The sequence below is a fragment of the Anarhichas minor genome, unplaced genomic scaffold (genome assembly GCF_050575085.1).
Source record: "Anarhichas minor isolate MPS153535 unplaced genomic scaffold, ASM5057508v1 ptg000021l, whole genome shotgun sequence".
Lineage (NCBI taxonomy): Eukaryota > Metazoa > Chordata > Actinopteri > Perciformes > Anarhichadidae > Anarhichas > Anarhichas minor.
Window position 1 is genome coordinate 10,407,482 of NW_027466467.1, and position 18,995 is coordinate 10,426,476.

An 18,995-nucleotide genomic window follows, 5' to 3' on the forward strand; every position below is an offset into this window, starting at 1 on the left:
TGATCCTCTCACATGCCTAAACAGACTGCCTTTTCACACCAACAACAAGCCAAGTCAAACACTAGTATCTTCTGTGTGTCTAACAAAGACGCCTTCACTGCTTCCCTTTAAAGCCCCCACCCAGCACGCAACAAACATCACACTCATTCACTGAAAAAACATTTGACTGCCCCGATGGCTGATGAGACAAAGAGACCAAACATGATACTGACAGAAAAGACCATTGCTCGTGTCCTCTAGCCTCAGTTTAATGGTATTTAAGAAAACCGGGCCGACTGAGACAAAGTAATGAGCGGATCCAGTGCAATCCAGTTGACATTTGTTGAATTATTCTTTTAAAATAAAACTATACTTAAAGTAATAGTTGGAAAATACACTAATTTGCTTTCTTGCCAAGAATTAGAAGAAAAGATTGATACCACTCACGTATCTGTAGGGTTAATATAAGTCTATAGCCATCAGTCAGTTAGCATAGCTTAGCATAAAGACTTGAAACAAGGGGAAACAGCTAGCCTGGCTCTGACCAAAGGTAACAAAATCCACCCATTATAATATGTACACAATTTCCAAGAACTCAAGGTGATATCTTCATATTACTTGTTTTTTATTTAAAATCATGTAAAACAAAAAAAAAAAGCATCAAGTCTTCACATTTAAGAGATACATTCTTTAAATAATTAAGCTATTGTTAAAATTGTTGTTGATTAAGGTTTTGTTGATGAACAGTTTCAGCACTCAGTCACAGCAAAGACGTTCAGCTGTTTACACCTTAAGTTTACAATACTGTATTGTTCCTGCTCTGTGTTATTCCAATAAGAAAGGCAACTTTTAAAGAGTACATGGCTGTCAATGCTGGTGGATTCTTGCTTCAAACTTCTTGTCAGGGATATTTGATTATGAGCAGCAGAGGATAAAGGCCAACAGTGGCCTGTGCAGTATCTATATAATTCAACAAAGCATTACCACAAACACACTACAAGTCAGTAGACACAGTTTCTCTGCTTCCCAGCAGCTGTCGGACCACCTGCCTGCTCGCCTCACTGAAGTAGACCATTACTCCAAACGTGATGCGTCTGTGTTATCATTACTCATAAGCAGAATTTTTGTACGCCACTCTCTATAAACACAATACATTTATAAATATTTCTGGTCAAGCAGTCTGGGATGTGGGAAAGTCATTATATCATTCCAGAGTACATTCCATCAACAGGCCAACAGGAAGTGTGTTCGAAGCTTCGGAGTGCAAAGCGGAGAGAAATGATTTCCCTCTAATGTATTGTAACCGCAACTCAAGCCAGGTGGAACTGCTTTTTCTTGGAAAATACAACGTATTTCTCTCCTCTCTTGCCAAGAGAAAAAAGGCTGAGAGTGAAACAGGGAAAACTCAGCGACGGTTTTCCACAGGAAGCTACTCTGCTGACTTCGAGAAATGCAACTTGAGTTACATCATCATCAAGTGACCATAACTGCTCTGTTGCCAGAAAGTCTTGAACCCCTGTGAGTTAAAGAAACAGAGGGTTATAAAATCAGGAATCTACACTCTGCTCCCAAACATCAAGGTTATTGACACATATACTGTGTGTACGCACAAACCTACCCTACCGGTCTGCTGATCCTATCCGTGCTGTGCGCTAAAGTGGCACTTAATGTTGTTCATGGTGGAGCGTGTTGGGCTCATTTCCACTGGATCCTCACAGCATGAAGCAACAGCACTGATCTCCGAAATTTGTGGCTCTTTTTGTTGGCCAGTAAAAAAAGCGATCTAGATTTGGGTCGTATTCAGTCCTTTAATGTAGGCAGGTCATTTCTAAATATTGCAAAAGAAGGAATGGAAGAAAAAGATGCAACCACAAGGCACCTCAAGCCTGACGACATGTCGTTCAGATACGCTATCTAACATACAGAAACATACTTTGCGAACTGCACTACAGTTTTTAATATGACAAAAGGCAGCACAAGTTTGGCCCACACAGCCCTGTGCCCTCTGTCCCCAGGGAGTAGAGCTGTGGCCTGGGAGGAGTTGGGAGTTTTGGTTCTGAACCATTTAGGGCTCGAGGGCACGTTTGATCATGCTCCACTCACACGCTGAGGAATGTGCACTAACAGACTCACTCCCCACATAGTTTAAATCACGGGCCTCATCTTCTCAAATTAGGGGGTTAAAGAAATAGTTGGAAGATGAAGGGATGGACGAATCTAATCAAGAACAGGAATGTCAAGATCACTTGATGCCATATGGCAGCAATACTCACTGCGCATCTATTTTTTGTGATTTGAGAAACTGTGATGGCCCAGCAGAGCTAACTGAAAGCAGAAGGAAGCCAAAAGGGACAGCAAGCTCATCCCATACTCCAACCTCTTTAATCTTCGCTGACCTGCCAGCGGGGTGTAACCAGCAGACGACACGCACACAGACGCAGCTTGCAGGAGAAACACAGGGGAGGAAGAAGACCTCCTGTGGTGCATAAGCACTTTGTTCCCAGGCCTCTTTTGCCTCTGTCCTCTTTGCACCCATCCAACTAACAGCCAGCTGATTGTGAGGGATGACAGAGCAGCGGTGGAGTGCAGAGATGGAGTCGCACTGGGAGATTATCCTCTCTACAGTCCAGAAGACAAAGTGTGGGACTGACAGCAGCGACTTGCCTAGTATCTTGGGAGTTACGTTAAAACCACAGTTAAATATTTACGTCACATCTGGATATTAGTCTGGGAGCGGATGAATGTATGTCTCCCGGTTCCTCAGAGAGACACAAGAGACTTGATGTAGTAGATACGGGAGCTCCTTATTGGCTATTGTACACACAGAAATAAGAACAGTTCAGCTGAGCTGATCCACAAAGGATCAGTTTCTGTATACAGATCCACAGTATGTCTTTAGATTGGTTTGTATCCATGAATTGAAGTCAGTGTCTTTTGAGCTATTGTAAAGAGGAGCACGCACCAACAAACACATCCTAACAGAAAAAAGGACAATGTTCAAATTAGTTATTACCTCTCTGCAATAATGTTTTCTGAAAGTGCAGTTTTACAGTGTAAAACACGCTTGATGTTCTCACTACACGTGGATGACTCTACATTGCAAGACCTCAAGAGACATTATAATGCTGTGATGCCAGTGACTCACCCCGCTATGTATCACAACACCCACACGCCTGCAGCCATGAACAGAAACTAAAATCAGAATGAAAGTGCATGTTATCCTTTAGGGTATTTCAGCCCTTTCTTTCCATCAAAACAGGCTTTTGAGGACATAGTAGCACATTAAGATGCCAGCGTGAGGTTTTGCTCACTGGAAACAACAGTAGTCCACTGCAAACTTGACTAGCGATGATAAAAATAAGCAAGAATTTGGATAAAGACACCTCTGCAAAGCACCTGTTAAAACTTGTGTTAACACATATACAGGGAGTAGAAACTCTACTTCATACACCCCTCATAAGATCTGGTTTGTAAAATGTTGATAAATAACTGAAAGGAGCATAATATAGATATTGATTGACTGATACAGACAGGTTTACAGGTAAAGCAAGTCTGCATTCCTCAGGATTTGCAAAGCACAAGGAGACACTGTTCTTCTTAATCCAGCACAGAGCATGACTTCTTTCTTAAAGAATGTCTGGTACAGATATGGCCAGCCTTTTGTTTCAGCCCTGAAACACACACCCACACACACACACGCACACACATGCACACACACACACACACACGCACACGTATACACAAGCCGATGCAAATATACACAAGTATACACTGTATTCTAAAATGTATTTTTTTTCATTTATTTATTGGATTGGATATGTATTGGATTAAATGGGATAAAAATCAGTTAAACTTCCGCTCAGGGATTTTAAGTGCTTGATGACAATATTATTTTAATCTCCTTTGACCACCATTACTCTCTTGATGCTGTTTGAAAGTGACATCTGTGAGTACAGTTTATTACAATTGTCTGTGTCTGATATGGATAAGACTCTTACTGTCAATTGATTTTATGATTTTGCTCAGTTTTTATTTTTACTGAAATGTCCAATGTTTCGATCAACGGGAATGTAAATTGCTGTTTGTCTCTTTTAGGGCACAAATATCACGCAGGGAGTCCTCCATGCAAGAGGTTTATGTTTGTCACAGTGAACAGGTCATGGCTTAGTATGTGTTAATATTTGATTATATGCCTCTTCCCATGCTAACCTACAGTAGCAGAGCTAAAGATATATGTTCTAAGTAAAGGCGTCTATTTATGGCTCTGTGCGATGTGAAAGAGAAGAGATGCTGCTTTGAACCAGCTGTGTACCAGAAGAAAGAAGTGAGCTTTGCACAACAACCAGCTTCCCTCCTGTTATCTTTGGCAGCACTGACCGAACATCGGCGGAATAAGCGTCCTGCTGACACCACGGTCAGATCTGCCAAAGAGGAAACAACCACCGATTTACACTTTTATCCATCTAAGAATGGTCAGCCAGTGCCAGAAACTCAGGAAGAGGCACATTCTGGCTGTCTGGCTAGCATTAGATAATTATATGATCATGTGCATCTCGCTCACGCAATGTGATCAAATCTTGGCTATAAAGTAACCTACGGTCTGTTTTTGGTTTTCTGGGTTTAGTTGTGGTTCACTGATGCACTTTACTTCCACAAACAGACTATTTCTGATATTCATTCTCTCGAGGAACCTGGGTACTCAATGCATTTTTTGAATTATGCATGCGAGTGTGAGACACCATTAAGACACCATTAAGTTTGTAGTTCTGTAAACATTTTGTTTAAATTATTTTTAAACTGTTGCATGTAAAAGTGCTGGCTATCTATCTCTACACAGCATTATAAAACACATGCAGGAAAGTATTTCTTACTCCTGCTAATATTTTTTACTTTATTTTTTAAAAGCCACATAAAATTGGAGGGATGCACTGGAAGCCACACATTTTCTGTTTTTTTTAGTGGCTAAGCAGTTAGCAGTTTTCTCTCACAGCCTAAAGTTCCTGCAGGTGTGAATGTGTTGTCTATATCCGTGTTATCACTCTTAACAGAAAGCTTTTCACCCAAAACATGCTGGGATGGGTGCCAGCCGCTGTACTGTAACCATAATGCGATGTTGGGTTGTTAAAAAAAGGATGGATGTATATTGTATTCATGGAAAAGGTTAATAAAATCAGCTTAATTGTACCGTGATTCACTTATTTTGTGAGTGAAGACAGTGGCTGCACATTTTAAAAAGTCACACAGCCCCCAATGTTTTCAATGAATGGCTGTTTAATAAAGCACTCAGTCTCTCTCTTTCTCTCTCTCTCTCACACACAGACACACACACACACACACACACACACACACACACACACACACACATATGGTCCCTTATCTTCTTGTGTGTGTGTGTGTGATGTAAGAAAGGAAATGGAATCTGCTGAGAGGCCACGTAGACGATCTGGGACGCAGAGCTCACAGACTAGACAAGTTAGTTTGGGACAACATTTATACATCTAATGGACACTAGGACCATACAGCTAGTTCTTTTGCCTCTTGTAATCGTGAATGCCCAGTTTCTAATAGCCTGATCTGATGATTAATTCACTCCATAAATGCAGCTTGTATCACAGAATGTTGCGAAGGGTGCAGTGACACCAGAGTTTATTTTACAGTTGAGGACACTAAGCAGATTTTAATTTCTAACGCCAAACTTCAGTTCTCAGTCGGAATCCCCTGATCAGGCATTCATGTGTAATGCGATTGTGTATTTATTAACTAATCATTACATAGACATGTGGTATTGGTGTGATGGGAGAAAAAGGGGGACTTGATGGAAAGTGGAGAGAAGGCTCAGGGATTGAGAAAGAATGAAGAGACAGGTTTACATTAACACATGGGGTGGTCTTACACAAGACCCCCGCACACTGAGACAGCTAGAGAAACAAAGCAGGCAGGACACAGAGCTGGCGTCTGGAAAATGTGCGCGGTTAGACTCAAAGTGCACATTGTACAGTGTTTCTTGGTTCAGCTTGGAGGGATTTCATACAATAGTGCATCCGAACGAGAGCAAAAGAGACAAATGGTTGTTTTTTTGATGCCAACCTCTACTGTGATTCTTCTCAGGTTGTCTTACATGAGGTACATGTAAATAGGTACTAGTAATAGGTAATAGTACTTGGATGTAAATTAAAAACTCTAGTTTCCCTATAATCATACCGGATTAAATAATCCTTTCCTTTCCAAACCTTCCTTTGAATTTAAAGTTACATGTAAGATCCCTTCTAAGAAATTGTGATAACGGAGACATTATATTTGTCCGTGACATTTGAAATACATTTAACCTGCAGTTGACTGACTCAAGTTTGGCTTCACCAAAACTTTACTATAGTGCATAAGGACAATTCTTACAGTACCTTTACTACTTGATGCCTATTCTTTCACAACTGTGGAAACAATGTGGGAAAAGTGAGCCTTAGCTGCCCAAGCTACGAAATGCTTTATTGCCCTCTTGTCCAAAGTAATCCGCAAGTTGCAGTCACCGTGAAACTTTTAGTTATGCCTGCTTCATGTACAATTGAGCCTTAATCTCCCTTCCCTTACAGAACCTCCCTGTTCAGCTAGCTACATCTGTCTACACAGATGTAGTCACATTGTGACATATGCACACACACACACACACACACACTATAATTCCCACCACTATTCTATAAAGCTAGGGTATATGGAGCATGGTCATCCTTCCTTCCTGCTCCAAGACATATTGTCCATTATAGAACGGTGACTTTGCTTCAGCTGTTCTGATTTTTTCCACTTGTATGCGACGGGCAATCCATCCAACAAATGGAAGGAGGCACTCCCCATGCGAAAGAGTGCATGTGTGTGTGACTTTGTGGAGGCGGGAATGATGGATCCAAGAAAGTGCGGGACTGCTGACACGGCAGATGGGAATGTTTTCATTTGGTTACAAAGAATTCCACAGAGATCTGAGGCGAGGATGCAGGCTGAATAATGTAAGAACGCGGAATGTGAAGTGAATCCGTCGGTTTTTAAGAGAGCAATCGGTGCTCCTGTCTCTCCTCGTGTCTCAAAAGGAGATTGGCCTGTCCATCACACTTTTGGTTTCAGCACCGCAGGGGTTTCAGGGGATTCAGTGAGGACCGGGGCTGGTGGTCCGCCAAACACACAGTGAGCCTGCGAGGGAACAATCAACGACGAATGTCTCAAAACACTGTAGCTGAGATTAAAAGGAGCAACTGAGAAGATAAAACTCATTTTAAAAAAACCTTGAAAAAAGATAAAGGCAGATAAATGGTGGTGTTTACTAAAGACGCCGGAAGTTAAAGTCAGTGGTCAACAATTCTCACGCAATCCTGTTAAGCTTAGTCCTCACCGTGTCACATACCGCCCGTGGGCGACAGGAACGTGGGTGGAGGAAGAGAGAGAGAGAGAGAGAGAGAGATGAGTGAAAGGATTGAAGAAGAGTAAACAGGAAGAAGAAACAACAAGCTGAAAACAATAATAAGACGTGAAGGGAAAACTACAGTGCACAAAACTATAAGAGAGCAGAACTAAAACAAAGGCAGAGAAAGTTGCGCCAAATCTGAACCAGCTGCTGAACTGGATCCCAGATGTGAGAGAGTGAGAGTCAACACACACCATCTCTCCTCCTAGTTTGCATGAGACGGCTATGAGCCAGAGCGAACTGCATGACTATTTCATTTGTCACCTCAGGGAAGCTGTGTGCGAGCAGCGCCCACCATTTGACAGGACAGATGTCCGCTTCTTCTCCTGGCTGCCACACAATGTAACTCATGACGCATTCAGTGTGTTAATGTATGAAATATCAGGCAGGTTACCAGGACTGCAGTAACGATGGAGACCATTAATCCCTCTTCACTTCCTGTATTCCATCCTCTGTCCTTGGTCTACACCTCCTCTGAGTCCATCCACCCGATCAATCCATCCTTCTGTCTATATGCTCCTCCTCTCAATCAATTATCTCCCCTATCCTGTCAGCCATCTATCATCCCTCCAGCCACACCACCTTCTCTCCCTGCATCCTTCTAGCTACATGCAGTTAGAAGACAGACTCAGGCAATCTACTGAAACCCAATCCGCCTTGCTGCTGCAGCCCTGACATTGATTCATAACCATGGAGAAAAGGAGGAGGAGGAGGAAGAGGCGAAACAAAGGTAAAAGGGTGAGAGCAGGACATAATACCTGTAGGATAGATGTCAAGAGGAAGACAAACGTGTGCAACTGCCGCAGTGAAAGACAGAATTACTGAGGATAGGAGTGAGAGGGATGACAGATGTTGACAAAAGAGCCCTCACTCTTTATCTTTTTCTGTCTGCAATCTGCCAGTTGGTTAAACCAGTTGGGTTGTTTTTTGTTAAGGAGAGCGAGGTTTGCCAACACAATATAATACCCACATTGTGTGTGGATGACAAACATCCACTTGCGGCTAAACGTTTCTTTTCACAGGAACATTGTAAAGTGAGTCATACCATCGTCAGAGGCAAGGATTTATTTGACAAACATGATCTTGAATGATAAACAGATGAACAACTGAAGAATGAATGTGTGTGTGTGTGTATGTGTCTGTGTGTGTGTGTGTGTGTGTGTGTGTGTGTGTGTGTGTGTGTGTGTGTCTGTGTGTGTGTGTGTGTGTGTGTGTGATGGATAGACAATCTTGTGGAACTCGCTTGTCCCGATACATTTCTAACTTTCGACGTGAGCCACTTGAACAAGACGTCAACACGGACTGCAGTTGATATTTCATGGTAGAGTTTAGTTTTTACATGGTTTTCCCTGACCAAGAAACGCTTCGGGAGGAGAAATGATTTACTGGTCCTTTAACTCTACTGTATAAATAATGGCAAAATTGTGTATGAGAAAATCCCAAACAAACAGAAAGCCACCATGAAGTTGAAAGTTCTGTTTCTGCAGACAAAAACCTCACTGTTTTGAGAGCATTGTTCTCATCTAGGACCTATTGATTCTGCAGTGTAAACCTTTCACCCTGCAGAACACGAGCGTAAAAATAGCTATGTGACACTATAGCACCATAATGCCATAAAGAGTCTTTAATGTGCAAACATGCATATTGTTACTGTACATGTTCAACAACTTTATGCATGTGTGCATACATGTACTAATGTCTTGAGAGGGTTTATCCATGCGTGCCTAAATATGTGGCAGTCAGCCAGAAGTCTGGCTCACCGTAGATACATTCCACGTATTACATGCCGGCTGGTCCTGCTTGTTTCCTCCAGTGTGATTTAACGACTTCCTGGGGAGCGAACTCTCCACGGCAAGTCTTTAGGTTCACAGTTCAGACATGATTTACATTTTGAGCGGTTAAACTCTGTCCGGCTGAACCAAAAGTCAGTCTGCTTGTTTTTCAGTCGGTCAAAATGACAAAAGATATCGGCTGATTGCCATAACACGCCAAACCAGCAAATAGGGGTTTTGAGAAAAAGTTTAGTGAAGACAAAAGAAGTATTTAAACAGGACACCCAAGGAGAGACAAACGTTTCCCACTGAGAAAATACCGCGTAGCGCCAAGATGAAGAAAGCAGCCCAGGAACAAGATGCAGACAATGTACCTAATAGTTCTGATTCAACAGGCCTTGGCAGGATTTTAACAAACTCTCCACCGAATCCTGATCTCAGTGGGGATGAATGATTGCAGTGAGATCTGTGAGAAGGTTCAATTTGTGCCAGATTTTTCTCTCTTGTTTCAGACTTGTTCTGGGATAGGAGCTCTACATCTGCAAAAAAAAACATATGGCTGCACAATTAATCAAATGTTTATCGCAATCACTCATTTTGGCTTCCCACAAAAAAATGAACATCCTCAACTGCGATGCTGACATATTAAAATGCGCGCTCACAGAAAACTGACCGGGGGCGATCACCATTTTTGGCTTCACTTTTAAAAGTCAAGGTGAAAGCAATGATCTGTTGATTTAAATGTGAAAATGATATTCAAATATTTTCTCCTTAAAATCAATGAATAATTGTGATAAATAATCCTGATGTCAATATTGATCAAAATAATCCTGATTATCATTTTGTCCATAATCGTGCAGCCCCACACAAACCCAGCTGACCTTGTGAATTGTTTTCCAATGTCTCATTTAAGGTAATTTCAAAATAGATTGACTGGTGAGCAACGCAAGTCATAAATACTTTATTTTCAGAGTGCATGCTCCTGCTGATGGCAATGTCTTTATTGAGGAAGTCATTACTTATTACCTAAACATCAATCCTTGCTCTGTAATTGGAAAACTGAAACAGCTCATGATGCAGACTTTTTTCCTGGTACGTGCAGCTTTAGCCTTAATGTGTACAGCCATCATGTCCTTATATAAGAGCCTTTTACATGGTTCTTGATTTAAAATGATTCAGCTGGAGACAGAGTTTTCGGCCATCTTACTGAGTTAGTTTCATCAGCTGTGGCTAAGCAGTACAACAAAAATCCTTAGTCACCAGCTTGAAATTCTGTGTGAAATTGGAGACATTCAAGAATGACTCCTAAATTTGATTGGTAAAACTGCCCCCGCTATCATCATAAACTGTATACGCAATCGACAGATGTAGCAAAAGAAACTAAGAGGGTAGCAAAGGGTCGGTTGTCTGCATCAAATTGTCTTGAATGCACATCTGCACATACATTCATGTTAAATCCCACACCCCTTGCTGCCCTTAATCTGGAAAAATCTGAGCAAATTCTAAACTGCACTGCGGTTCAAGCATCCTCCCGTGTGAAGCATGACGTGTGCCACGACGACATAACCCCGGCTAGATTAGGTTAAAGGGTCAGATTGATATTATGGATAAACCCATAAAGCCATGGCGAATGGTATCTGAACTAGCAAAATATGAATATCCCCCAACAAGCACAGAAATCCTCCGTGCAACAGATCGAAGGCTCGCAAGTTCTTTGAACTGGAAATCCGACATAAACTGTGTCGAACCAATTTCTGCAACTCTACATTATCCTGCACACTGCTTCTGAATGGGAAGGGAAATTGTATTGAGGTTCTCAGGGTAAGAGGCTGATAGTGTGTGAGCTTTAATAGGGTGTGTAGGCTATCCAGTTGATTTAATCAGAGACTGTGGTGGTTACTGATAATCCTATTTCATATATGGGTCTCCTGCTAAATCTGTCGGCAACACGTGCTGCGGAGCTGCCGCACCGTGGTGTCCTCGTGCTGAACTGATGCTCTCCCATGAACACGTCAAACTACGTATTGCCCGACAAGCAGGCAGAGACAGGAATACGAAAATATGACATGCCTACATGCACACGTATGCATGCACGTGTAACACAGCATCAGATCAGTACCAGCAGTGGTTGAAAATTGATAGAAGGTAAAGGGGTTCTGAAGAGGCAGAAATCCCTGTGAAACCTCCCTGATGTGGTCTAATTCAATCAATCACCAGCGACAGGAGTGCCGCAGATCCTGTTCACTTGATCTCATGTGAGAGGAATTCCAGATTTGTAAGCAGATTTGGATTCGACAAACATCTGCAGACAGCTACTGTGTTCTGCCTTTTCCTATTTGAACCACTTTAGGTCACACGAGACGCCACATGACTCTAAGTCATCGCTTAATGATATCTGACATCATCTAGAGAGGCATCACTTTGACGCACACATGCTTTCAAACCAACAAGGGTGGGGCTGCCCTCTTTGTTCAACTGGTCTGCTGTCTTCAGTGAATTTTCTTTGATGAGGAGAGAAAGAGCACCACAGATATCTATATCAGAGGGTTAGACAAGACATAGATGCTGGAGTGCCAATAGGATCCAACCTAGTAACCCCTCTCCTCCTGCCCACTAACGCCACATCTCCATTGACACAACTCCTTTGAAGTAACCACAATTTTTCATGCTTCTGACATGAAAGACGGGTTTCCTGCAGTTCACAGTCGGAGCGTTCCACCAAGGCCTCTCTCTACCTTCACACACACAGACTGGGAAATATTTATGTGAACTGATGGGGGTCGTCAGATGTTTTCACGAGCCCCGATGCTCTGCATTGTCTGTTTGTGAGACTACTAGGTTACGGGAGTTTAAAGGGTCAATTGGTGGTTAAATGGTTGCTTCCCTGAGGAAGAGGAGGACAGTTACTGATCTCACCACCAACATCATTAGGAGTTTACTAAAAGCTATCGCTGTCTCCCTGATCATCTGCTGCAACCCAGCCTGTCACAGCTTTTATCCCATAATAAAAGAGCGTGTTGGTAGCAAGGCTTGACGTCATTTAGAAATATATATTTCCAGTGTATATATATATTTTTAGGGTACACAAATTCAGATATAAAAAAAATACCCACGCAGTATTCAAAATCTATTCAAGTTGCTAAGATGTATTAGTCTAGACCACATTGTTAGATATGTCCAGTTATATACTTTATGCAATTACACTGGAAAGTATATGCATCTCACAACGGCAAAAAGAATGTAACTGAAAGGGAATTTAGATCTTTACATTATTTGCTGTTGGCTGCATTGTGCAGATTAAAAAACACTTTGGTCATAAACTTCTGCTGTTGCGTAAGACCCACCACAGTGATATTAAACCTACATAAATACATCCTCGCCAGGTGTGGGACTAAGGGGAGCATAATAAATAGTTTGACCTTCCTCTACCTTCAAATAAATGACTATTGATCGGAGGCCAAATCTCTCAAGATTAGTGTCAAAGAGACAGAATTCTCAAGCAGAGGAATTTAGTTGACATGGACGGAGAAGCTCCATACATGGAGGGTAAGAGGACAGGGATTCTAGGCCAGGCCAGCATGGTGGTTCTCTTTCTGTCAGCACACATCTCCTGCGTACGTGGATGCATTAGGGAGAGTGGTTGGGAACGAGTGTCTTGACATTAGCAACTTAATGTGAGTGGTCTGGGATCTTTCGAAACGTTTTTGCCAAGGACTTTTTGTTGCAGAGAGGATCTATTTCCGGTGAAGTTCAGAGGGTCACGGTGTCTCTCAAAGAGGTTTTCTCCAAAATAAGTTAAAGAGAAACAGACAAGGACATTGGGTGACAGCTGGCACGCCATACTTCCACGGCTTTAGTCTGGGACACTTTCCAGGCTTCATTGCCTTATCAAACACGCAGTTTATCAATGTCGGCCTACTTTGGCAACAGGTAATCTTATTCAGCACATTAATGCATTTCCTTTTGTGCTATTAAATCATCTGCACCGTTTCAAGGTCACCATGTACAGTTCCATTTACTCCGCAAATAACACAACTGTGCCGCCCTGTGTGTGTGTTTCTGTGTTGAAGGGGCCAGATATGAGCCTCTCTCTACATCCTTGACCGAGGCAGAGGGAGAGGTAGTTGCCCTCCGAAGCGGCTGCAACAACACCGCTACTTTCCCTAATCCGACAAGAGAAGGCAGCGTGGTGCATATTTACATATTTCAAAGGCTGCTGGCCAACATGACTTTATCATCTCAGATGAGCAGAATGATGATGTGTGTAAAAGGAGGATTATAGGTGACGGTGACGCAGGCGGGGGAATAAAACTATACAGACAGTTAGGAGAAACCAGGGCGCCAGACAAATATCTAGAGCATCAAGGAGCACTTTAATCTGCCAATAAATGGAGACATGCTTTTAAAATAATGCAGGAAATCACATATAAGAGGGGCCAAAAGACCCTTTTTACATAGTGCTTTCAAATCTATTACTAAATCCAGATCAATAATGAGTTCAATAAACTTCAAATGTTCTTAAACTTCCTTTATTTAAGAATATATCATGATGTAGACTCTCTCTCTCTCTCTCTTGATTTTCAATAGAATGTATTCACGAGAACTCTTCAAGGCTACAGATTTAACTTTCTGATTGTGGAACTTTAACCAACTGGGTCTGGAAGTGCAGCGCAAGCAAAAACAGTTTGTCTTTATTTGTAAGAGAAGGTGCCAAGAGAGGAATTGAAAAAAGAATCACTTTGGATCAGCAAACGTAATAAAACATACCTAGTTTGTTTACTTATCACAGGGTTTAAGAGCTGCCTCTATCAAAAATGCACACAGACTGGTTGTAATCTCATATCTGTTATTCCTGGAAGTAAACATGAAAAGCACAGGGGAAGTACACGCCTGACAGGTGCTTAATAAGGGCTGCAGATATCAGAGTCCAGGAACTTGATAAATCATCGTCAAAAATACCTTTTGAACATGGCAATGGTGCTCAGATCAGATAAATAAAAGATTGAAACATCTGTATATGTGTGGTTTTCAAATGTATTTAGCGCTTGTTCATTCTTCCTGGCGGCCATGCTTTGACATCCAGCAACATGAAGAGATTATTTGAATGAGGTCAACTAGGATGCAGGTTTGGCAACTTGATATGAAGGTGATGAGTGTAACACAATCCCATCCAGTCTTGTGTGGGAAATGATTCCCTGTTGATGATTTATTACTCATGACGGAACATGCCCACTGGTTTTAGCATATAGTTAACATAGTGCATTTAAAAACAAAAGTATAATGTATTGATGTATACTATAATGTAACTATGAGAATTATAATACACTATAATCCTTGCAAAACAAATAAATGTTAGTGAGTGACAGTAATTATGAAGTATTATGATACTAGACCTTATAAGTCATTATAAAATGCTTTATATTGTTTAATGATTATTGCTATAATGTATTATGAATATGTATATTAATTTATGTTTTGTGTTTTTGTCATTTTGTTTTGAATTAAATTGTTCAATAATATAAGCAGATTATATTGCATCATAAGTATGTTAGCAATGCATTATAGACATGGAAAGTGTTACCGATTACACTTTTCCTTAATGTCTTGAACTTAAATTCATTTAAAACCTCTAAAATTTTGGTTGATATAAAAGGTCAAATATAAGATGGTAAATGGACTTGTATAGCGTCCTACGACCACTCAAAGCACTTTTAAACTACATGTCATTCACCCATTCACACACTGATGGCAGGGGCTACCATGCAAAGGTGCCACCTGCCCATCAGCACTAACTAACCATTCACACCCATTCAAACACCGCAGGCACTGTGATTGAAGGTAAAACCCGCTGATAACGACATTCCCAAGACTGATAAGACTAGTTTACGTTGTGTATCCCATTTTGCAACAAAACATCCTATGCGTCTAATCTGCCGATCTGTCTCCACCCGTCACATTCTGAAATCTTGTTGACTCACACTCAACCCGTCTGGACAGCCTGATGCAGTTTACTCTATGTGGCCGAGATAAAAAGACAAAGAAGAAGGACAGAAAGAGGCCAGGCCGACAGGTGCGGCTGGTTCTCCGGATCTGTAAACCCTCCGCTGTACACTCACTGACCTGAGATACCCATCAGAGGAAACATGTGCTTTTCCATAACCAGTATTTTCATTTTGTTATTTGTTTGAATTTCGTTATTCGTTTCATTGGGACGAGTGCTTAAATTATCTGTCCTCTTTTCTCCGAGCTCCCATTTGTCTCACTTACAGCAGCTGTTGCTAGGCAACAGCTCAAACCCTATATGCATATTAATACTTATATCATAACAATGTCGTCAATGAAAGGACGAAATATAAGTTCTCAAAGGTTAATGTAATACTTGCTATTATTTAGTTTTGTTTGTTAGCGGATGAGTGAGATTATCACAGTAATGCGCTAAACGCCGAGCACTGCTTATCAAAAGATCATGTTCAATTGTTTCCTTTAGTTCATAATGACCTGGCAGGTGCACAGGGCTTTGTCTCAGGTTGTGTTACAGAATGAATGAATGCAGCAGGTGACAGCTGAATAACAGGCAGGGTAGAGAAGAAGAAGCAATAGGCTGGAGTACAGTAGAGATGAGAGGGAGACTGAACAACAAGATGTAAGTTATAGCCATGCCAGACGTATCCTAGAAATTCTTTCACGCTCACCTAATCAAGCACATACAGGACCGGCACAAGTTAAGACCTGCAGTGAGAGGGTGTGTGTGAGCGGTTTTTTACCACCATGTGTGGGAAGACAGACAGACCGGCTCCCTGCTCTTCCTACTTCTGTTTCTCCAGAATGACACAACAAAGAGGAGAAAGTCACCTGGGACACCAGTCATTACAACATAATGGAAAAAATCTGCAGTGACTGTCTTTAATTATATGCCACTGTATAGCAATGGTTGTGTTTGCTCTTTGGACAATGCCTTCTTTATTTATTAGTAGTTGTTTAGGCATTCAGAATAGCTCCTAGATATTTGTTTCATTATATCTGGAGGTAAAACATGTGCACTGGTTTCAACTATTACTCTCTTTTCTTTTTTTTTTAGCAGGAAACAATGTGTGTATTTACATGAACACAAGTATCCTGAGCGTTGTTCAGCAGAGTGTCCAGACAGCCAGAAACCAAACCCCAGACAAACCTTCACCTACAGATGATCAGAGAAATCTGGATAATATCATGTATACAGAGGAATGTTACATTATAATCCAAATGTGATCCAAACCAGGATAAGGATTTTCCCTACCATCATCATGGTCGCAGTATTACACAACATTACATTTTCACTACTGCAAGGAAACATCAGCTTCCTTTGTCATTGTTTGAATTTTCCAAATAGCAGTCTTCATTAGACCATGGGAAAGTGAAGCAGGCAGAAAATGTCTCTTCCTGTGACCTTACGTCTCAACCATCCATCACTGAGGTGGGATTTAAGCAGCAAATTCAGTGTCTGTCTCTCTCAGCTCTTTCTCTTTCATTCCACTGTCTGCTTTATCACTCAAATCACAAACTATCTGTGAGTCGCACAGCGTTCAACAAGCCGGACAAGTTGTGTCTGAGAGAGAGGAAGAGGGAGAGGGGAGCAACAAAATGACAAACACAGAGAACAGAGAGTAAACAGGCAACAGACGCTGACATGAATAAACAAAACACAAGACAGAGACACAGAGAAAACGGAACAAAATATTTGACAATAAACAGTATAAACCCACATCCTGCTCCTTTTTAGTGAAACACTGAATACATGACACTACCAGACAGTTTCTCTGACATAATTAACATGAGATCCCTGGCCTACATGCTGTTAGAACTTCCTCTGCTGGTTTCTAATCAGCCTGCTCAGGAGTGCCAGACTGGCACGTGGACTGAGTGTGGCTACAACCCTCCAGCGGGCAGGCAAGGGGCCGAACAGCTGGATCTGTGCCCAGGATACTATCTCCGTCTCCTGCAGAGAGAAACTCCTCTCCATGATGCCTCTTTTCCAGCCAGGCAAAGACTGCTGCTGCAAGGGCATCTCCTCTCCAGTCTCGTACCACCACTGAGTGACAGGGCCTCCTCCGTGAGCAAATGAAAAGACTGCACTCAACCTGTATGCCATGCTGCAACAGTCATCCATACACAGGTGCCTCCCATCATACACTCTCACTTGTTATAAGGCCACATTAGAGGAGTGCCCCTTTCTTATTCAGTGCATATCAGGTGGTTTATTGAAGCATGCTGGAAATCACTTATCATTTTTACACTAAAGCAAAATGGATCCTCACTGTGCGTGGCAATGAGTGTCCCTCTCATATGTACTGAGCTAACGTTACAACCCACATTCTAAAATCACATTGGAACCACTGACACGCGTGTCTCCCACAAATGTATCACAATGCAAATATATGTTTTAACAATCAACCAAATGTGTCATTTGAAAAAAACATCTGGATTTTGAAAAATGCAAAAAAAAAAAAAAAAAAAAAATTGAAAGAAACACGCCATGCTGTTGAACACAGGAGCGAATCATCTTGTATCACTGTTGATGCCAACACAAATGCTACATGAGCGGAAAGCGGTCAGTCCCCATCATAAAAAAAATCATGCGTAAAAGAAGGTGTGCCATTTTTGCGCACCGCTGTGATGTGTCTGCGAGGAGCAGCCTTACCTGAATCGGGGTGAATCTTTTATACATTCTTCAAAGTCCACCGTCATTTTTGCGTTTGATCGTGTATTCCCACTTCAGTCAGCCAATGTCATTGCCCGCGGCGGGATGTCGCTTGAACCGTGCGGATGGTGACTGGTGTCCCCTGACGCGCAGCAGTCTGTCGCCTCTCTCCCGGTGGCACCGTGACACAAAATGCGAGCTCGGTGCGCGGCAGTCAGATTATTACTACGCTGCTGCCACTGTAGCCGAGTCAGGCGAGAGGCGTAGCTGCACCGTGGACACTGAAAAAGGAGAGGAGAGCGCCGTCTAGTTACAATCCGCCGTAACAACTCTGGCCACCTAATCGTGGTAGGAAGAAGAGCTGAGCCTGGAATAGATATTTCCCCAGGTAATATTTACATCAGTATAACAGACACTACAACATAAAACACACTGGTGTAGACTACATCCTCCCATCATCACCCTCCATAATAATACAACAATGGTGATGTTTATGTCTGTTTCATTCAAAAAATAGTCCATGTTCATATAACATCGAGAAAAGAGGGAATATGAGTAGGCCTAATATTTTAAAATGTAGTTTTAATATTAAGAATAATTGGCTTACTAGGCTAGTACTTAACCCAATTATTCTGCCAAAACACAATCAAATCTTACAGTCACCTCCACATGTAGACCTCAATAACTCGCCCACATGATTAGTAGGCCAAATGAACCCAGATATAAAACATTTGGCAGTTTCAACAAAGGCTTCCAATTATACATTTTGATAGTGTAAAGTTTGCTTTCTGAAAAAATATTGAGTTCTAAGATGAATATCTGAATTTGTTCACTTTAATCGAGGAAATCAGACTTTAATCTCAGATGTATGGCTGTAAATTGCGCAATAGAGAAGTGAAAAGAGCAATTCGTGCAGGCTATAAGATTGATTGCCTCTGGAATGATTAGTCAGAAGTCTGATTTACTTTCTCTTTTCAATTTCATGTCATAATCCTCTTCAATCTTGTACCAGCATGTTGCTCGTGTTGACTCTCTTTATCCCACTCGCAGCTGACACATCTCCACTGTCTCTGACCTCAATGATCTAAAAGGCAGATGGCTTTGCGGCTGGTCAGAGCCG

The 18,995-nt window shown here is 41.7% G+C and overlaps 1 protein-coding gene across 1 annotated transcript in view; it reads right to left on the bottom strand.

Annotated features, from left to right (window-relative positions):
* Window positions 1-17,922, bottom strand: part of LOC142955022 (arf-GAP with coiled-coil, ANK repeat and PH domain-containing protein 3-like) — a 48,797-nt gene extending 30,875 nt beyond the window's left edge. The window contains exon 1 of the mRNA XM_076096403.1: window positions 17,876-17,922. Coding sequence (XP_075952518.1) covers window positions 17,876-17,922 — 47 coding nt within the window. The remainder of the gene's footprint in view (window positions 1-17,875) is intronic.
* Between the last annotated feature and the right edge of the window lie 1,073 nt (window positions 17,923-18,995).